This window comes from Protopterus annectens, chromosome 10.part0 (assembly GCF_019279795.1).
Source record: "Protopterus annectens isolate FY-2018-M chromosome 10.part0, PAN1.0, whole genome shotgun sequence".
Lineage (NCBI taxonomy): Eukaryota > Metazoa > Chordata > Ceratodontiformes > Protopteridae > Protopterus > Protopterus annectens.
In genome coordinates this window covers 1,431,939,160-1,431,962,025 of record NC_056744.1, presented here as the reverse complement: position 1 = coordinate 1,431,962,025, position 22,866 = coordinate 1,431,939,160, and the positions used below count along the sequence as shown (strand labels likewise).

Sequence of the window (22,866 nt, the reverse complement as noted above, 5' to 3'; positions counted from 1 at the left end):
ATTTAAAGGGGGGTAGACGAAAAGTCTCAAAAACTGTTCACTTACCTAGAGCTGGTAAAAGAAGGCACCTCGTTAGCGAAGCGGCAAACGAGATCTGGGTAATCTCCGCCTTGCATCATGGGATATAGGGTTGCCTCGAGCTGGTAAAATTAGCTCTCGAGCTTAGCAAGTGCCGAGTCGGAGCTGAGGATCGGCTCCGAACCCATCCAGCAAGAATGAAGGCGAGATTGACAACTTAACATCTTGCCCTTACATGAAGTGCAATGCTTAAAACCTGAAGAACCCTTCTTATCCGACATCTTGATAGAAAAAAAAAACACAGGCCAACTGTATAATCCAACTATAATAAAGTCAACTCCTTTCAAAGGTCACAAATATAACAATACACTGGTATGTAGAGAAAGGAAGGGAAACACCTGAATAAAAGTCAAAGCTAATAGAGAGACAATACCAACTATGGTATTGAAGAAATACCACAAGGGTAAGGGAGGAAAGGACATACCAACAATGGTACTTGAAAGGTTGCCAATGGTAACAACGGGTAGAGAGGAAAAACAATGTTAGACAGAAGAAAAGACACTGGCAATACTAATCACTTAATAAAATATGAAGCTATCCAAAATTTTTCACACAAATATCAAAAAAGTTCCACTTAGTTGAGAACTCGGCTGAAATGCGGCTTTATGGCTACGCGGTAAATGAGATCTGAGGTAACAGAGAGAGTTTTTTGGCTGGCGTGAGCTTGGTAAAAAGGCCGACTCGGTTCCGAGGGCTTGGAACCAAACCCATCAGTGATGAATGGAAAGAAGATTAACAACATAAACATCAGATTATAAATTAAAGCAATGACTAATGTACCACAAACTATTCTGGTATGCAAGTACCTGTGAAAAATATAAAAGCAAGGTTTCTGAGTATAAAAAGCTTCTAAGATTAAAAATTATCAATGTTAATTTAGACTCTTATGCCATTACTCATCTAATTTACTAACAGCGTTCAAATAAAATAAACAGCAATTACTTCTAAAACATACCGTTCAGGAGACTCTTCAAAAATGCTGTGACACTCTGGGTTTTCTAGCATTAAACTTCGACTGAGGCTTTGTACTCCTGGATAGTGGAAGTTGGCAAAGGAGTGAGACATAGGTGAGGTCTTAGTTGCTAATTCAGAGATTCGTTTATCATGATTAGTTAATCCGTATGAAAGCCCATCCAAAGCTGGATTCAAGGAGCGAGACATGTAAGCATCAGCTGACTGAGGTCGTCTCAAAGGGGATGATGGATAGGGGGAAAGTTTATTAATCAGTGGTGTCAATAAGTCAGCATATGCAGCTTTTGTAGGTTTCACAAGCTTATCAACATGAATATTTAACACCTTTTGTTCAAAAGCACAAGAGAAGTCACTAGCAGGAAGATTCTGAAGCCAAGACAACAAACTCAGATCTAGATCATCACAACCGTTGCCACAAAGTAAATCAATGCCAAGCAGAACCTCACTTTCTGTAATTTCCTCCCCAGTTGCTTTGCTCTGACAAAACTCCACACAGCACTCATACAGAATGCCCTTAATTATTAACTGAAATATCCGATTATTGCTTGCCTTGAACCCTGCTTCACTCAGTTTTCTGTCTGCAGGGATGAATTCTGCCACCATAATGCAGGAGTCTTCAAAACACTGAACACGTGCAGTACTTGGGTTCCAGTCCCTGAACTCTGCATGATCAGTCAAGCGCGGTAATGTGAGCAGCAAACACAGCTTACTATAGTCTTCCTTAGAAGAACAATACTCTTCTAGTGCATGCAGACACTTCACGGCTTCCTGCATTGTGTACTCTAACTGTAAAAAAGATAAATAAATGAAAGTGAGCATCATATATACTTATCTATAAATAATACAGCTGCACATCTCTTTTTTCAGGCTTTTTGGACCTCTGCACTTAGAAACGCACAGGAAATAATGCTGAGGTAGTGAAAGAAACCATCCTTTTTTCCCAAAGAAAAGATCCATACTAATTGGATATCAGTTACTATGTATGAAGCAGAACTTTGATAGCAAAAATAATGAAGCAAATATGTAAAACAGGTTACAAAAATAATCAGAGATGAAAATGACTGTATTGATAGGTAAAGTTATAGTGCCTAAGGAGTATGAGGTACAACAATGTCCCAAGACAGGGATAATTCAGGCTAGGCTACCATCAGGAATGCTCAGCCTGAACCTTTGGCACTTAATTCTCTTTTCTACTCAGTCTTCAGTAACATCCACTTTCCTTAGATAAAGCTATGTTCTGATTTTACTTGGAAACTTGGGGAAAGGTCCATCAGAAAAATATGACTTGTTTCACGTGACCAAGTAGCATCCATCTGGTTAAACAATATTTGCAGTGTTACAAACTGCAGTGGTGGACAACATGAGATTCAATAACGGCCTGCAAAAGGTAATTCATATGCAAATCACTACTGTAGATACTAGACGCTACTGTCAGTAAGTAGGATTTTTAGACCCAGGATTAATACCTTCCAAATGAAGTGAACACTTTATAAAATAACAGAATAAGTACTGCAGCAGTATTAGTGGTGTTTTGTACATATTTTAAGACACGATTTTAAAATAATTTCATTTAAATTTTCAAGACCAACACAGCAACAACAAAAACATTAACTAAAACACAGCTTGGTAAGAACAGTAAAACTACATCAACAAGGTATATAAATATCTCATTTCAAAGTAACTACTTACCAATGAGAGACATTTACATACCTGGAATAATAGGAAAACCTATCATTCTAAAGTTAGCATCAATAAAATCAAACAAAAGTCTTGGCTTAATCTACACTACAACAGATTTTCTCATATTACTCTTTGTTGAACAAAATCTCCACGTACTTAAGTCAAGAAGTACCATTCACTTCCAGAACTCAGAAATACATTTTCTGTTTACAGTTAAAGACTAGAATAAAGAAACGCACATAAAGGGATGCCATCTGCAATAAACACTCGCAAAGTATTAATAAGGATAGTTAACTGTAAATCTCTGTCCAAAAACAGCCTGCAAACTTTTTGGATATCCCTCAAAAAACAGGGCCAAATTGGGCCCGTTTACAAAAAATACAGCTTCAACAGCCTGCCTTTGAATCTGCACATCTCCAGCATTTTGTTTAGAAGATGCAGAAAACACGTTATATACTATGTAGTAAGAAAAGAGAAATGCAAAAATGTCAAGGAAAAGGCTTCATAGCTGCAGATGACAAAGAAAATATCATAGCCTCCCAGGCACCATGGTGCAGGGGGATGGAGAACTGTGACACAAATGACCCAAGTTTGACTAGTGGCTCAGATGCGAGGGAAGCCAAGGGAGGTGGGTTGCAGTAAGCAGCTTGTGTCAGCTTGCACACTGCAGGGATCTTGCCCTGATATGCCTCTAAGTTTGAACCACTGGTGGAGAAAAGAATCACTCAAACATGCTCTCCGTGGTGTGGGGGGAGGAGGCTTGGCTATAATCAAGTCATATGTGGAGTTGTGGACAACTACACCATGTGCCCATTGCATGTCTCCCCTTTCATGCATTTGTAGGGAAGGGAAATGTGGGGGAGGACATAGCAAAAAAGCCCTGAAGGTTATCTTGCTGAGAGCCTTGTGATCAGCTCTCACATCACTAGAACAAATAGGCTGGAAATAGCTCTCACCCAGTAGGGAGTGAATAGGATCTATAGGCTGTGGGGGTTGTTGATTGCTGGCAAACATCAGTAATGAAAAAATAAAAGAATGCCAGAGTTTTTATACAAAATCCATGTCAGACTGGATATTATTTTGTACCTGATGGAATCAAAAAAGGATATCTCAGTGTTGTGGAATATTCTGAGACAGCTCCAGGTTTTATCAGGATATAAATTTAATGAAGATAAAACAAAGGCTATAAACTATGTACCCGTACATAAACTGGTATAGTAATACCCATGTTTAAGAGGACATGATAAACTGGAGTATGGATTGAAAAGGACTCAGTTATGGCAGCTAAGGATATACGAGAAGAGACTAAACAAAAGATAAGACAAAAACTGTGAAACTGAAAGTGCTTCCTCTGGATATGGATAGCAAGACACAAGCAGTAAACGTTTTTAGTCTCTTTAGTTGTTATACACAGGTCAGGCATATTTTTATTCACCAAAGGAGAAGTTACAGACATTGATTATTAAAGAGTTGAAGAATTTTATTTGGGACAGGAAGTGGCCAACAGTCAAGTGGGATTAGCTGATCCTACCAACAAAACGAGGTGGTTTAGGATTAGCTGATTTGAAGGGATATTTAGAGCTACACAATTAAAGCTCTTATATAAAACACAAGCAGAAAGCTACAGTTCAAAATGAAAAAGGATGATGATGAAGCAGAGAGATAATTCAAGAAATAATGAAAGAATATGATTTTGGATGCAGATCCTAAGGAAAAAAAAAATGGCCATACAGAATATTACATTAATAAATAGCAGAAAGCATACCAAGAACTAAACCAACACGGGAATGGAGAAAGGAGATTCTGACGATAGGGGGGGCTGCAATTAGGGGTGTACAGAGAATAAACAAAAAGAGGCTGAAATTTACTGGCGGAAGCTGGCAAAGGAACCAAGCCATTGGAAACAAACAATTTGAGAAGGAATGGTAATAGAATGAGAAAAAGGCCAAGAAGACATTTGGATTGTAGGCTAGTGATTGCTTTCCCTACCAGGTACTGATATCAGAGTATAGACAAAGAGAAATGGATAGGGGAATCCTAATTATAAAAGAAGCAGACACTATAGAAGCATTTAAAAGACAGAAGTAAAAACTTTAACACGAGCCTGACAGTTTAAAATTATGAAAGTAGCAGAAGAGTACACCTTCTTTCCAAATGTGTAAACTGCTTCCCCATCCTCGTCAGGGGAAATGGGGTTAGCCTTAGTAATCTGTCTAGCATAAGTAGTTTTGGATAGGGAAAGCACTAAAGGATCTGTTTTAGAGTTAGCAAAACAAGTATTAAATTGGATCAACATAAGTTTTGCAATAAACTGAGCTTTCGAGTTGGCATAAGCTCTTCATCAGAAGTTAAGTTACTGATGTTGGACATGGATCTTAAATATCCATTTGCACCTAGAAAGGCAAGAACATAATTTATTGTCACTTGACTGAAAAAAAAAAAAAAAACTTGAAAAATGATAGTATGAAAAAAAAATGTGCAGATCGAACTACACTTCAGAGACAGACACTATGCAAGCGCTCGTGTGGGTGAGTGTGTACGTGTGTTTGTGGAGACAAGTGTGAGAGAAAGACATAGAAAGAGACTGAAAATGTAAAATGCAGGGTCATGCCATGCTATAAAAAGGAAAGTTTGGCATGTTACATTTGCATTCATTTAGCAGAGAAGATAATACTCGGACAGAATGCTCTAAAATTTAATTAGAAGTCATAATTTATAAATTGTTAATATGTGAAAATAAGCACTCATGTTTTAGTTAATAGAAAATATGATTTAACAACAATCTCCAGTTCACAATTATGAGAAAGGCAGGGACTACTAAGATAATAATATATAAGGTTAGAAATGTATGGCCGTTGTATGTAGTAACACTACACAAGCTGTGCTTTAGCAAACTGAGAAAAAGGCAGAAAGAGAGAAAGGAAGAAAACAGAAAATATGTTGTTACATCAGTCTAAGATTCTGAAGAACAGCAGAACTGGGCAAAGTTTTAATATACTTTTAAAACTGTCTGAACATTAAGGCTTTACTGACTGATAAATTTATGGTTGCTACTGCTCTGAGCAGAATGTTGCCTTATGCAAAAGTAACTACTTCCTGTCATGAATAAAACAGGTGTTAAAACAGACCTCTGTAATCTTAACAGTTACTGTTAATATTCTGAGACAGTCAGCAGTTTGGATTCTAAGTAAATTCATCATAAATCTTGCACTACCAGCATATCTCTCAACCTGCAGACAATGGAAATGGGAACAAAGGCCCTTGAAAAGTAGGAACTTCAAGCTAAAAATATGAACATCTAAGTAGTATAAAATCTGAATATCAAATAGGCTCATAGGTTTACACTAGGCTAATGATCACCAGGATCTTTATAAGCCTAGTCGCGCAACCCAATTCAGTTTTGTCCCAGAGTACCTTAGACGCCTATATGGTGGGGTATGTTAGTAAGGAGTTAGCTAATGGTTATGTGGGGGTATATTAGTTGGGGATTAATTTACTTATTGTCCACCTCTGTCATCAGAGACATGGGGGCCAGACCAAGGGTGAATCTGCTATTTACCATCCAATGATTAAGGTTTTGTTTGAATGGTGTCAGGGATGAACCTGCTTTACGTGGATTCCATGGTGTGGGGATCCTTTGAGACACATATCAGTCTCTCCAGCATGTTCTACTTATGTCACAGACAAAGTTGAGGTACTTGGATCTGGTGTTCCTGGTGCTATTTATTTAACAAATGTGCAAGAGATTCATCAGAGCTGGATCTGAGGATGCCTTATATGCCAGCCATAGATAACCTTTAAGTAACCTATAGGAAACTTGTGTATGGACACAGGGTCTTAAGGTGATCTGTGTAGGACAGGGTGTAGATACCCTGAATTCCACTGGTGAGGAACCTTTGAGGGCATTCCAACTGTGAGGAGCAAGTGCCTGGTTAGGTACAAGCCAAAGGGGGCACTGTAATCAATGATGGGTCTGATAAGGGTTGAGTATAGTGGTACTATAACTTCCCTGGACCTGGATACCATACCCTTGCTATGAGCTGGGTGACACAGAATGATTTTCTTAATATCTTGGCTTTGTGTTGGTCGAAGGCCAAATTACTGTCTACATATGTTCCCAGATCCCTAACAACTTGGTCAACACTTAAGGATGTTGTATCAATGGAGTAATTAGTTTGGGTGGATGATTTTCCAAGGCACACTATAATGCATTTCTTTGTATTGAGTTTTAATCCATGGTTTTAGCACCAGTCATTTGTTTGTTAGACCGTCTTGTAGGATGCTAGTGTCGCGGGTTAAAATCTATGACAGCTCCCAGTTTACAGTCATCTGCGAACCTGGTGAGCCACAGGCCTTTGACATTAGCTTTAACTTTCGAGAAGTACATGCCAAACAGAAGCAGGCCCAACACGGAGCCCTGGGATACTCAGCTGGCGAGTGGTCTCCTTGAGGAGGTGGTCTCAATGATCCAAACTTCGAGGGTCTTATCTGTGGACAGCTAGCAATCCAGCAAGTTATGCAGGGATTTATGCCTAGTTATGAATGTGTTTCAATAATACCCGAGTGGAGTACTGTATTGAATCCCTTGGCCAGGTCAAGGTAGGGGTATGAACCACCTCCCTCTCATCTATAGCCTTGGTGACCCTCTTAAAGAAGTTTACCAGGTAAGTAGGCAAGACCTTCCCTTAAAAAAGCCAACCTGGGATGGGTCCAGTGTCTGTAGGTTATCAATGTCCTTGCTGATCATTTCCATGATAATCTGTTCCACGGCATGGGTCTGTACTTCCCAATGTTAGCTGATGGCCCACCCTTATAAAGAGGGATGACTGTTGCAGCCCTACATTCACCTGGCACATAACTTGTTTTGAGGCTGTAGCTGAAGAGTGTCTGAAGTGGTCCTGCTAGGTTGTGTTTTATGCTATTTAGGAGCCAGCCAGAGATATTGTCTAGTCCCACTGAGGCAGTATTTTGGCCATAGCTGCCACCATCAGGACCTGCTCCCTGTTGATAGTTGGGGGGTGGGCATCCTAGAAGGGATTTCATTGGGGGGGGGGGGGTTGAAGTTGGAGCTAAATTTAGCAGCCAGCAGATTCACTATGTCACAATAGTCAGTGAAGGTTGTGCCATTTACAACCAGTTCTCCACAATGCTGAGTGTTACCTTTAAGGTTCCTAACATAGCTGAAGGTGATCTTGTGATTGTCCTTAGCATGAGAAGCTTTCCTGACCTTATAATTGGCCTTTTTGGAGTTTATTAAACCTCTTCATTTCTTGTTTATTTGAATCAGAGAACTCTTGTCTCTATGAGAGTTGCTCTTTCTGATTTTAACTAGGACTTTTTTCCATTTGTTCTACACCCTGTTAAAGATTCCACCAGCGAGGTTTGTTTTTGGCCTTAGATTTGGGCTTATGTGGCATACTTCAATAAAGCCATTTACATATTTGTACAGGGTTTCTGTAAATAATTCTGCACATGTAGTGGATTTCTTAGGGTTTGGAGCAGCTGTGAATTTTGGCAAACTATTGTTTAATAGGATGTAGTGTGCTTTAGAATAGCGCCTAACTATTGTGGATTTAGTTGAGTTTTCTTGGTTGATTTTTTTACTTCAAAGTAAACAGCTTTGTGGTCTGACCTCCCCAGTGAGGATGTGACATGGGGAAGGGTGCAACGCATTCCAATTGGTGAGTACTAGGTCCAGTATGTTTGTTCTTCTGGCTGGAGTACACACTATCTGGCCCAGGGTGTTTGTGCTGATAAAATCCAGGAAACGCTGCGCCTGTGAGTCAGAGGCAGTTTACATTTACCAGTCTATACAGGGATAGTTAGTCTCCTATGAATAGGGTATTTGTTTGTATGGTGAGCACCTCTAATAGGTCTAGAAAGAGTTGTGAGTTTCGTGGGTAATAGACGGTGATTTGCAGCTGGCCAGAACATGGTAAGGAACCTTGTCTATGGAGACTTGGACATGGATGAATGCCAAGGCATCACCCTGTTTAACCAAGGTGGAGATATATTTGCTGCTACCATTGATAAAGACACCTCCACTTTTAACCCCTGTCTGTGCTGCTGTTGGCCTAAATGTGTGGAGGGCACTCTTTCGTTGCACTGCTGCAGTACTTTCTGTGGCTTTAAACAGAGTCTCATGTCCACACACTCCTGAGTAAGGAGAGCTTGTAGGGGTGGAGTTTTTGCTATGTTGGTAGTTTTATCATTTAGAAATTGCCTAAAAATGGCTCTAAGGAGGTGGACAAGTTTTAGCCAATATCCAAAAGACCAAGGAGGACAAGCGCAGACCACCCTTAGCAAAGTAGCATGGTCTGTTAACCATGTCCTACCATGCTGATAGATACTGGATCTCCCTGGAGTGATACCAGAAACTAAGTCAATTATTAAAATCAATCATTTTTTGTTCATACTGTGGCATTATCCTTGGTGAAAGTAGAATGCTGCTTAATGCAAGAGACAAATATCTGTGACACATATTCAGAGAAAAATCTATAATGTCGCGTCATAAAGTCCAGTAAGGTACATCTCAAGTCATTTACAGCCACACAGACTATGATAGAATCATTTTGGTACCTGTGGTGCAATGACTTGAATGTGTGCATGATACTGCGGTTCCTAGCACCAGATAAGCAACTAACCATTACCTTTTTCTCGTCCAGCCTGGTGAGAGGGCATCCGTTTGTCATACAACAGAATCCCCTATGACAAAAGCACTAGGAAAGTGTTTGCTTGCCTTGTGGGATTTGTTCTTGGGGATCGTTGGGAGTAGACTTGTGTGTGGTGTTAAGTTTTGCTTTTGGTGTGTGCTTTACTGATTGCAGATGATAGGTGTTGCCATTTGATGGTTTAGGAAGGTGTATTTTAAGTGCCTCTGCACACAACTCTTCGCATTTCCAGTAGACATGTAGGATACTACCCATAAACACTTGTTTAAAAATCAGATTGTGACAAAAATGAGAGAAAAATATAAACACGTTATCAAAGACACTGTGTAAAATCTGTAGACTTTAACGAACTGTACTGCAAAATTCTTTTTTTTCCCTCAAAATGTTCTATATTTTTCAAATACATTTGGTTGAATTCCATAATATTTATACATAACATCTTAAATAACTATGCACACTATTTACAATAGCCTGACACTATAACAGGTCTTAATGTATACAGTTACCTTATAAGTATGTCCAATCCATTATCAGAGTGTCTGATCAATTATTGCATAGTGTCAATCAACGATAAGACTTTTCCCCAAGGGTTGTTGATAAACTACTGCAAAATTCTAACGCACAATGTCACATATTTTTGCTTCAGAAAGAGGGAGAGGTAAGATGTGTGTACTCTTTCTATAAATTACTGGTGCTGCTAGAATGTTGATAATGTAGCATGGTTTTCCATGTACTAGACATTTTTAAAAATCACATGCAATAAGGAGGAATCAGAAAAATGTGTGAAGCGGTAAACAAAGCCTGAAAAATAGGGACATCCCGTGAAAGGGTAAATCAGGCCTGAAAATTGTAAAATAGGTGCAGTTAAGAGGTCTGATTACCAGAAAAAGAAAGAAAAAAATATTTGTTGCTCTTCACTATACTTTGTCTCTACTGTTAGTTGCTCAAAAGGAAAACAATAGGTACTATAGTGTCTCATAAAACCAATATCCAGATTCAAACCACTGACAGCCAGAATGAACTGAATTAACTTAATCTCCACTGTTCTTCTTTCCAAGGATGTACGAAGATGTCAAGGAACAAGCAAAACTGCAGCATTTGATAAAGAATTATCAGATTGGAAAAAGTGTGATGCCACTGGCTTGTCATCTACAAAGACTGCTTGCTTAGACATACTAAAAATTTACAAATTATAAATAAAAATGATGTATTCACCGTAACTCTGCATCTGTGTTGTCTGTTTTTGTCCTTCCTCAGCTGATGGGTGGCAGATCTGGCTTCGGACATTTTGTTAGACTTTAGGCTCTGTAGCTCATGATCATCCCCTTACTCACAATCCTCCCTTCTCTTTAGTTACCTCAAACTGAGTTTGCCCTCTACTTCACTAATCAGTGCATATCAAAGGGCATCCAACCATTAACATATTCTAAAACAAGTGGTATACCAACTATAAAATAAAGACAGAGAAGAAGAAGGCAGAGGGACTAGAGCTCACACAGCAAGACTGACAGGAAATACCACTCAGGACTTACTAGGAGATTATAAAGAGAGGAAGGGGGCTGGACGGTAGGAAGTTAAGGAAGGAAGAAACGGACAACACAGATGCAGAGTTATGGTAAGTACATAACTTTTATATCCGATATTGTCTTTTTCATCCATTCTTCAACTGATGGGACAGAGTCCCCAGCTACAGAAACCTTGGGTGGTCCTCAAGGAAGGATATTCTGGAGTTCAGCAGATCCAAATGTTGCCCTATTTCTAGAAACATGGTCCACTTTGTAATGAGTTACAAAGGTATGAGCACTGGACCATGTGACACCTGCTTAAATGTCATCTATAGAGGGTCTGTACCAAAAAGTAGTTGATGTGGCATAGATCTGGTGAATGTGCCTTACATGGTCTGGGCAATGTCAGTCCTTTATCCTTGTACACAAAAGAAATGCAATCAGTGAGCCATCTAGCTAAGGTTACTTTAGATACTGCTTTGCCCAATTTAACTCTCGAAAAAGAAACAATGATTTGATTTTCTGAAATCTTTAGTTTTGTGAATATAGAATTCAAGTTGTCCATGAACATCCAACAGAAGCAGCATGTATTTTCCCTTGTTGGAAAAACTCAAAGAAAATGAATAGAATGATGGACAGGTTAATTTATCTCTGATGCTACCCAGGGTAGGAAGGAAAGGTTAATCTGAAAGGATACCCTTGTCCATATGAAAAATCAGACACAGTGGCAGGGAAGAAACCTCCTGGAGTTCTGATACTCTTCGCCAATGTAATGAAGACCAGGAAAAGTTTTCCATGATAAGAACTTTAAATCTGCCTTGGCTGAAGGCTCAAAGGGAGGTTGGGACAAAACCTGAAGAACTGTTAAATCCCATGGATGAGTGGGTTCCTAAATGAAATATCCTCAGGTGGGAGTCCCCTTCACTAGAGTCCTCATCATGGGGAGTAATAGTCTATGGGAGAGGCAATCTGAGAAACATAGGAGACAGATTCCTCAGAGGAGGAGTAAGACTGGTCAGGGTCATCTTGAGTAAATGCTTGCTGAGTAGTAGTTAAAGGCAGGGAGGATGCAGAGGCCGGCCTAGGACTCAGCAAAGGAATGCTGGTGGGAGTAGGGCCTGTAGGCCTAAGTGCCATAAAGGCCTGCATCAAAGAAGAAGAAGTGAAGGATTCCCAATCTGGAGCTGCTTCAGGCATCGGGCTCCAGTGTTTCATTTTTTGTTTCCATGTTGTAGGAGTGGGCATCCGGATAGGTAGGGAAATAGAGGCCTGCACTGGAGTAGGAGAAGTCTAGATCAGCCGATCAAGCAATGGTTCCCCCTCGACGTCGGTTATGGCCGACGTCTGTAGCAACTCCTCGGACGTGCTCTCCGTGGCTAGTGACACGGCCTCTTGCAGAACTGTTGGAACCCGGAGTAATCAGGTGTCCCTCGGCCACTAGAACGGCAGTTGGCAGAACATCTGAAGGCGGAGCGGCATCTGGAGAAGGCTTGCAGACAATGGCCTTCTTCCTAGGTTGTTTGGCTTTGGGCGGCCAACTCGGGATCCATCCTAAGCGTGAGGCGTTTAAGCCTTTGACTTTCTAAATACAGATTTAACGCAGCCAGATGGCTGCGTAAGGTCTTGGGTACGAAGGACTGACATACAGAGCAGGCCTTATGGTTGTGCTCTCTACCTAGGCAAAAGACACAGCAGTCGTGGGAGTCTTTGTGCGGAATATGGCACCCGCAACTACATTTACTCTTTTTCTCCGATATCAACTAATAGAAAAACTACAGCAACCAAGCTAAAGCTTAAGCAAGATTGAAAAATACAAATTCCAATGGGGCACTTATCTTTTTGAAGTCTTCGGACATAGGAGTGAAGCGGTCGAAGCTATCGTCGTCTGTGGCTGAAATGTTTTGGGGTCCGTGTGTGCTGATGTCACATTTATACTCCATGTTTTATGGCCCTACGTGTGACATCCTAGGGCAGCCAGGCTTAAGCTTTTGTATAGAAGCCGACGTTGGGTCACCTGAGGGCTGGAAATCCCACAGTATGAATACTGCAACATGGGAATAGAAGGACATCGCTTATTCTGTAAGCATGATGGTTTAGATACCAGTACATATATTATATGGAGTCAACGTAAAGGCACCTGGAGATGTGGCTTTTGTAAAGCTTGCCCCTTCATACGGACACAATGTATTTGAAAATCCTGTCACTAAAAAGAGTTATTCCTTTCAGGATTATGCTACATGTACTTGTAAGAATATCATGTATCTAGCCATTTGTGAGGCATGCCCTTGCTACTATGTACATAAAACAAACAGGGCATTTAAGGAACGGATCTTATGCCACTTGTCGGATAGAAGAAATTAAGTAGTTACGAATGCACTTTACCAACACATTAGGGCTGAAGGAAATCATAGTTTTAAGTTTATGGCATTAATGAAGTTGGACGAGACCCCAAGGGGTGGTGACCTGGGAAACAGAACAGAGGTGGAAGAGACCAAATGGATTATGAAATTGAGAGCAGATAAACCTCTGGGCCTAAATGGAATGGTACCTCTAAAACCTACTCTGAAAGAACGGAGTATAAATATATAAAAAATAAAAACAGGAAGAGGGAATAAGCAGAATTTACTTCTGCTACTTGTAATTTTGGAGGACTATCACTAAAGGCATCTGTTCCTATTAGTAATGGAAGAGGGGCCACCCCTTAACAGCATGATTGCCTGAATACTGTTTTTAAAGGTTTTGTCTTGGTGGGAGTTCATAAAGGATCTGCAGAAGGTTTTACCGGATGCGCTTATCCCATATCCCACATTCTTTTTTGTTTGTCTTGTCTGTTTCTACTGAGTTTTATTAAAACTGAGAGTCTTATCGCATCTATGGTGGTACATCTGCATCGTTTTTTAGTTTAGTCTTACCCAGTGTTAGTTGTACCTGGAGTATCTCAGATGCATTATGCTGGGCTACTAGTCTGGAGGTGTGTACAACCTTTATGAATATGGAGACACCACAACCTTTGGAACTTTGGTCCATGTTCTAGGGCCGAAAGATGTGGAATGAGCCTGGTAGTGCAGAAGTGCTTTCTGCTGCTTTAAACCAGGTCTCTGTTACAGCACAAATGTCGATGTTCCCCATTTTGAGGAGTGCTTCGAGCGAGTGCATCTTGAGATTTAGACTTCTAGCATTGAGCAGCATGACCCTCAGATTGCATTTATTTATAGCTGTTATGGTGGTAATTGGATCTTTGGAACACCACCTAATAAAGGCACTATAGGGGTGGCAAGAGCCTTAGCCAGTACCCGGAAACCCAGGGGTGACCGAGGCAGACCATCTCTGGCAAAGCATCGAGGTCTGTCAATCATGTTATCCCAAGCAGACAGATACTGGACCCCTTAGAATAACACCAGAAACTTAGCCAATTGAAGTCAATCATTTTCTCTTTGTGCTGTGGTATTATTCTGGGTGATGGTAGGATGCTGCTCTGGGCTAGGGTCATACCTGCCTGGGTCACATAATCCAAGAGCTCCACCATGTCTCTTTTCATGTAGTCCAGGGAGGTGCATCTCAGGTCATTCAAACCTACATGGACAATGACAGAGTCATACTTGTACTTGTGGTGGAGTGACCTGAGTGCATGTGTTATGTGTCGGATTCTAGAACCTGACAGACAGCTGACTGTTATCTTCTCCTTATTCAAACTAGTGAGTGGGACATCAGTGTGCCTCACTATTGAGTCACCTATGATTATTGTATTGGTCAAGCTATTTTGCCTTAGAGGCTTAGGTTGAAGGGCACACTGAGTAGGTGAGCTATGTGTCTTGTGGTTTGTGCTGTGTTGTGGTGGTCAAGTGCGTTTCTGCCTTGGAGGTCTCTGCTGTTTGGGTAGATTTATATTGAGAGCCTCCACAAAGGTGAGTGTGCGGTTTGTGTTTTTATGTGAGGGCTGTGATGGTGGGTGTTCTGGAGGGCTATGTGTTCCATGTGGTGTGGTGCAGGTGTTGACCTTCTCCTTTTGACCAGCTATTCCGGTCTTGGCTGGAGAGTGTATGGCTTCTAATTTGGAGATATAAGCGCATCTCTCACAAGTCTGAGTGTTGGGAGGTAAGAGGAGAGGGTTGTCTGTGTATATGAGGCAGTTGCTACACTGCCTCAGAAAGCCCAAGTTCACCAGATTAATAGCAGAAAGCACAGGAAACTGGCCTTTAGACATGCCAGGAGGGATGGCCATCATTACCAAGTACTGGAGCTATTTCCTTATAGGACATCTAGTGCTGACAGCACTTATGTGTGCTAACAATAATTGCTACAAAAAGTCTGATGAAGTGCTAGGTAAATAAGCTAATTAAAGTGCAAGAGAGAATAGATCTAGCAAGATCTAAGTGAAAAACTGAAGTGCAGACTTTCTGGCACCGGTAATATATTTTAAATGCAGTGCAAGCCAGCACATTTGAGTGTGTAGCAATATTAAAGCAAATACAGTTAAAATAAATGTAGTTAAATGAAAAAAAAAAGACATAAGTGCAGAAAACAGTGTAATCATAAAAAATCAAAATGGAGGCACTTAAAGTCTGTTTCTCCTTTCCGTTGCTCTTGTAGTCTGCAGGATACAAAAACAGGATCCGCAGTGCTTAAACTAACACAAACACAGAGTAATGCTACTCAACGCCAGAAGTCTAAACCTCAAGATGCACGCACTCGAAACTCTCCTTAGCATGGAGAACATCGATATCTGTGCAGTAACAGAAACCTGGTTCAGGGATCTCGAGAGCACCCCAGCACTACTAGGTTATACCTCATATCATGCTTTTCGGCCCCAAAACTTGGACCGAACCACAAAAGGAGGGGGAGTATCGATATTCATCAAAGATACCCACACCTCCAGGTTGGTGGCAAAGCATGAAGCATCAGAGACTATCCATGTGCAACTAACAATGGGTAAAACTGCCTTCCAGTTTATAGCTTGCTATAGACCACCCTCCCAAACCCAGGAACCCCACTCGGCCTTCCTGAGAACACGGGAAAATATGAAGGTCTCTCCAAACACCATTATATTGGGCGACTACAACTACCCAAACATAGACTGGGAGCATTTACTCTAGCTCCAACACCCTAGCCCAAAGGTTCCTAGAATTTATAAACTCAAATGCTATGGAACAACTTGTTATCACTCCCACAAGAGGGGAAAACATACTGGACCTGAACATCACCAACATGGGGACTCTATGCTCCAGACCAGAAGTGTATCCCTCACTGGTAAGATCAGACCATAAACTAATCTCACTGGATATTCACATCCCGACCCCACCCCCTGCCCAGAAAACCACAGTGAAAAACTTCTCTAAAGCAAATTTCACACTCCTCAAAACCGAGGTGGAATCCTTCAAAGCCCCCAGGCCTGTGGAAAATACGGCCCAGACCGCAGAATCCTTTATAAACGCATTCTATGAACACCTTCAGGAATGCATGGATCATGCGATCCCAAATAAAACCAAGACCCAATCCTCCAAAGGCAGACGTCCTGTCTGGTGGACCCCAGCCATAAACAAACTATACAATAGGAGGAGGAAGCTACTAAATGATAGAGCAAAATCCCAAAAAGGGAAGGCATCACTGATCAGTATTAGCAAAAAACTACGGGCACTCATAAAATTGTCTAAGGCCAGCTTCGAGAGAAAAATTGCACAGGACACTAAGGATAATCACAAGGCTTTCTTTAGTTATGTTAGGAACCTGGGTGGTAATTCCCAGATATGCTCAGAATTAGTCCAAAATAACAAAAAATACACCGAACCCACAGACATTGCCAACATCCTAGCTGACAGGTTCAGCGCAAACTTCTCCCCCCCCCACCAAAAGGGCAAATATCTATCCCAGCAGAGTGCTGCCCCCCTGACATCTCAGATGCTCAGGTAAGAGCTGCCCTCTCCAAAACAAAAAACGCAGCATCAATGGGACCAGACGGTGTCCCGGGCTGTGTCCTACATGAACTTCAAGAAGAGCTAAACCCAAACATAAAACTACTGTTCAATCTCAGCCTTACTACAGGATATGTGCACAAAGAGTGGCGTACAGCAACAGTGGTCCCTCTCCATAAAGGTGGTGCCTCAACGGATCCTGGAAACTATCGCCCCATAAGCCTGACTAGCTTGGTCTGCAAAGCTATGGAAAGGATCATCATGGACCTCATAAATAAAGATATTGGGGACCTACAGACACTGGATCCTACCCAGTTCGTCTTTGTTAAGGGCAGATCCTGCCTCTTAAACCCTGGTTGATTTCTTTGAAACAGTCACCAAGGCCATTGACGAGGGGAAGGTGGTCCACACAGCCTACCTGGACCTCGCAAAAGCCTTCAATACAATACCCCACTCGGGCATTATAGATAAGCTCACCAGCTTAAATATAAACCCCTATGTCACTAGATGGATTGCAAACTGGCTCAAGGACAGAACCCACATGGTTAGAATTGCTGGAGCCATGTCAGACTCCAAACCAGTTACAAGTGGTGTCCCACAAGGCTCAGTCCTGGGACCTCTCTTGTTCGGTATATATTTCTCGGAGGTACAGGCCAACACGGAAGGACTGTGGCTGACCAAGTTCATGGATGACTGCAAACTGGGCGCCATAATCGACTCTCCAGCCGACACAAGCATCCTCCAAAAGGGCCTCATAGAAACAGACAACTGGTGCCAGAGCCATGACCTCAAGCTAAATGCCAAAAAGTGTATAGTCATCCCTTTGGCAAAAACAAAGTGCCCACAAATTACCACATAGGTGGTAATCCATTAAGTACAGAAGAAGTAATTAGGGACCTGGGGACCCAAGTTGATAGCAATCTCTCATTTGACAACCACGTGGCCAAAGTGGTTAGAAAAACATTTTATATAGCCCACCTAATCATGAAGGGATTCACATCTAGATCAGGGAGGTCATCGTGCCTCTTTACTCATCCCTCATCAGGCCCATAATTGAGTACAATGCCCCTTTTGGGATGTACCTTACCAGACACCTGCAGCAACTGGAAAGACCCCAAAAGTACCTCACCAAGAGGATCAAAGGGCTCAAACAGATGCCATATGCTGCCCGGTTAAAGAAACTCCAGCTCTACTCAGTGGCATACCGCCTGTTCAGAGGCGATCTGTGCCTGACAGATAAAGCCATGTCCAACCCGGAATTAATGGACATGCTGCACCTCAGAAAATCCAAATCCCATCGAGCTACGTGCTCGAGAGACTTGAACCTCAGCACTGAAATAAATAGGACATGCTGGAGGGACAGATTCATAACCCAGAGGCTCCCTTCACTCTGGAATAAAATCCCAGTCCAGGTTAGGCAGAGTCCCTCATTGACTCTCTTCAAGAGGAATCTTGATGAGTGGATGGGAGATCGTAGGTTTACCCCAGGCATCACTTCTGTGTCACTGTTAGACAGAGGCACAGTATACTAACCTCGAAAAAGGGCATAGCAAAATAAATTTAAAATGGGTGGCGAAAGCCAAACACATTCTGGCTAGGCTTATAAATGCCCTAGGGCAGATAGCCTAGTATGAACCTATGAACCTATAAACCAGAAAGTTGAAAGGGATAGAAAAATTCCCCAAACAGACAATAAACTACAATTTCAGAGCCAGAAATCACTCCTCTTGTAGTAGATAGGCTACCTAGTGCTTACCACTCCAACTGATAAGCTGGAAGGCTTCTTTCTAACACAAAAAGGTCTGGGGAACTCAGAAACTTAAACAGTCCTGGGTACAGCAAATATGTATTTGGATTACTCTAGTAACAGGAAAGGTGGAAAACAAGCTTAGAACTTTTTTGTTTGCTTTTTTTTTTTCAGAAAAAAACAGTTAACTTGTAGCAGGAATACCCCAAAAAGGGTTTAAAACCGTGCAGCTGAAGCTCTGGATGCTGCAGACTTGTATTTAGACTATACTACTTGATTTTAAGGTTAAGAACTAAAAACTCAATGATGCACAGATTAATCACTTATAGTCAAAAGAATAGCACTTGCAGTATGACAAATTACAGTTAAACAGCAACAAAATGCAGTAAAATGCAGTTAAACAGTACTGAATTGCAGTAGATAGCAATGAAATATAGTTAATCAGTAGATTGCTTTGAAACAACAGCTCACAAATCACGACAGTAACAGACAACACTAATAAAGCAGCAATTCAGTAAAATACTGTTATCAATTTAGTGAGGTTAATAGCAAGCAGTAATAAATAAGCCACGGTGGTGCAGCGGTAGCATTGTTGCCTCACAGCAAGAGGTTCTCCCGTTTGATTCTTGGCTGGAGCGCCTTCTGTGTGGAGTCTGCATGTCCTCCCTGCGGTCGAGTGGCGTTCGAAAGACATGAGTAGAATGGCCGTGCCTTCGCTGATGGTTGGACGTCGAGCTGGCACCTCGGCACCGTAAAAAATCTACTGCTAATCATTAGCGGACCTGAGTTCCGCTGTGGCGACCCCTAACCAGGAAAAGCCGAAAGAAGAACAACAGCAAGCAGTAATAGATACGGGAAACTGCAAAATGAAGTAGAAAGAGGTACCTATTTTTTTTTTTTTTTTTTTTTTTTTTTTTTAGTAGAAAGTGAAAAGAAAGAAGATAATGAGATAATTCAAGGTTCAGAAGCTAAAGGGGTGGGCCTTTACTAAGTTCTCACTATAAACAGTAGAATGAGCTGATGTAATGTGACTGGGGGGAGTGTCCAGTATCAACTTCATACCAGAGGCGGGCAACTCAAAGTCACCAAGATTTAAGACCAGCACAACAACTGGGCAGGTGGGTGGGGAAAAAAAACAGTTATACAGATTACAGATATATGTAGTAAAACAGAAGTGCTGAAAACAATTCAAAATAAACACTTATCTTTTTCCAGTATTACAGCAGGGCAAAAGGCAGAAGGCCAGTCTCTCTGTGGCTTTAACAACTTGAGCAAACGAGTATTTCTGGTTTAAAACACTGGCTATTAAAGGCAAAGAAATAGAAACCAGACCATGACAGTCCAAGATTTCAAATCAGTTTCCTAGCAAGTAAACTGTGAGCTTTTTGCACTCCAACTGTCCTTTATATGGAGTTCCTCTTGAGTTACTGACAGAGTGTATGGAAGACATTCTTTAGCTTTTAAAAGCTATCTGATAGCAGTGGTGTAGGATCCATACAGCTTAGGCTACTGCAACAGTGTTCTAACGTTGCACATCTCTTTTTCTTTTCTTTCCTGAAGAGGAATTAGACAAAGAAAATGTAGAAATCAATTCCCTAGCTAATTTTTCCTGCCCTGTCCATTCAAATATAAAACAGTAGAAACCAAGTTTTTTCTTTTCATTTTCTTTTCCTGGGGAAAATCCCTAGAAAAGAACTGCCCCAATGCAAGCAAGCTATTTCAGGGCTCAGACTCTCTTTCCTAGTTATGCAATACACTTTCACATGCCTCCTCCCCAAGACTGACAAGAGTGGTTCTCCCTTGCCTGCAAAGGGAAACCCGAAAGCCACAAAGGACATGTCTATCTCCCTTATTCTAGATGGACAGGGAAACCTATTAGATCAAAAAAACAAATCCAGCCACAAGAAGAGACGTAAGCAAAACTGGAGTCAGCCAGACATCCAAACACTTCCTGTCAACTTTCTTTTTCTTGTGGATGGGGGAAGTAAGAACCAAGGAGACCAGTAACTGCTCCATAGGTTAAGCCTCAAAGACAGGTAGAAATGCCTGAAGGCGTCTGTAACCAAGTGCCAGTCAAAAAGATGATTTTCAAGTAAAAAACACACTGCTCCCAAAAAAACCTATTAAAAGTATATAAGAATTCAAAAAACAGATTTTAGACAAAAAACTGACATTAGCATTCACAACTGTAAAAAAAGTTATGTACTTACCATATCATTCCATCCGAGTTGTTGCTTTTCATTTGTCTTCAACCTATGGGACTCAGATCTGAGGTTGGACCCGACTTGGCTGCAAACACCAGCATCTGAGCCAAAATCCAAGCTCCTCCCATACCCATAATGCCACACTCTCCCTCCTCCCCTCAGATCACATTTGCTGAAGGACAACACACCCAACCCAGAGCAGAGTAACCTTAACCCCTAACCACTGAAGGGATACACACACCCCAGACTCAAATACAAGACCAAGAAGATGATAAGCTTGCACCTGCATCTGTCTGGTCCACAACACAAGTCCAAAGGCAGGGGGAAGAAGGGAGGGACGGTTGAAGACAAAAGAAAAGCAACAACTCAGATGGAACATTATGGTAAGTACATAACTTCCTTTATCTGAAGTTGTTGTTTTCATTTGGTCTTCAACCTACGGGACAGAGTCCCTAGCAACAATAACCTTGGGGGGCCCTCATAGAAGGATATTCAAGAGCATGGTGCTCCTGGACAGAATGTACAGTTTGTAACAGGAAATAAAAGTATGTGAAGAGGATCAAGTGGCAGTAGAGCAAATGTCATCAATAGGAACCCGGGACCAAAATGCTGCAGAAGTACACACTTACCTTGTGGAATGTACCCAGACAGGGCCATGTAAAATTAGTGTGATAAGTTGCAGAGATGCAACTGGAAATCCAATGAGCAAGCATGATCTTAGAAATAGGCTTTCCCAAATGAAGCTTTGAAAAAGATGCCAAAAATTGATCAGACTGTCATAAATTTTTGGTTATATCCAAATAAAAGCACAACTGCCTATGGACATCAAGCAAATGCAATTTGTATTCCCCTTTGTTCTGATAATTTGGAAAGAAAACTGGCACATTAATCACCTTGTTAATGTCAGCTTTGGATGCCATCTTGAGCATGAAAGAAGGGTTGGTACGAAGAGTCATTCTGTCTTTATGGAAGACAAGATAAGAAGGCTTAATTGACAACACCTAAAATTCAGAGACCTGCTTGCATAAGTGATAGCCACCAGTGGCAGCTGGCTCGAAAGCAGGAGAAACCAGGGCCTGCAGAACCAAAGTAAGATCCCAAGGAAGCGTGGGGTCCTTCATTGGTGGCATATGGAGGAAAGTACCCTTTAAAAGCCAGGGAGGCAGAATTCTCACCCACACGGAAATTTGATATGGCTGCCAATTAAACTTTAATCATAGCAAAACTAGCTCCGTTGTGGAAGGTATGGGGTAGAAAATCCAAACTGGTGGGAATAGGAGCTGTAAAAGGATCCAACTTATGTTGTGCTGCCCAGATGGAAAAACGTTTTCATTTACTGGAGTAAATTTTTCTAGTAGAGGCCTTATGAGCTGCAACCAAAAACTTTTTAACTGGTAAAGAGAGCCTGGGAGTTCTCGCCAACAAAGGAACTGGAGAAGCCATGCAGTGAGCTTCAGGCTGAGTAAGTCTGGGTGTGGAACCCCTGACGGATGTAAAAGGAGAGCTGGAATTGGATCCAGAGTCCAGGGCAGACACACCAGATGAGACCAAAGAGTGGGAACCAAACTTGGCAAGGCCAGAAGTGGGCAATGAGGATGACTTTTCTCTAACTGCTGAGCTTTCTGAAGAATCGGAGGGAGAAAGGGGTAAGCATAAAGTAGACCGGCAGGGCCAAGCATGGACTAGAGCATCCCTGAGTGACTCCCTTGGAGGGGGGATCAAGGTGAAAAACTCACTGCACTTCTTGTTGGAAGGACAGGCAAAAAGATCGCAGCAAGGATGACCCCATTTCTGAAATATCATGTCCGCCACTTATAGACTCAGAGACCACTCATAAGGCATCAAAATGGTTCTGCTGCACCTGTTCGCTAGAATGTTGGACTTCCCCGGAATGTGCATTGCCATCAGAAAATGGCTGGAAAGAGATCACTCACTTCCACAATCTCAGGAATAAGATCTGCCCCCCCCCCCCTTTGTTGGTATACCAGACAATGGACATGTCCATCTGGGTGGCGATTGTCCCGGTAGGAAGAAAAGCTTGACGGGCTTGCAATGCCAGAAGCACAGCTCTCCTCTCCAGGACACTGATATCCAGTTTGG

General features: G+C 41.7%; 1 protein-coding gene across 1 annotated transcript in view; it reads right to left on the bottom strand.

Moving 5' to 3' along the window:
- Window positions 1-22,866, bottom strand: part of WDR47 (WD repeat domain 47) — a 2,078,858-nt gene that overhangs the window by 1,631,600 nt on the left and 424,392 nt on the right. Inside the window, exon 5 of the mRNA XM_044086053.1 lies at window positions 1,034-1,836. Coding sequence (XP_043941988.1) covers window positions 1,034-1,836 — 803 coding nt within the window. The remainder of the gene's footprint in view (window positions 1-1,033; window positions 1,837-22,866) is intronic.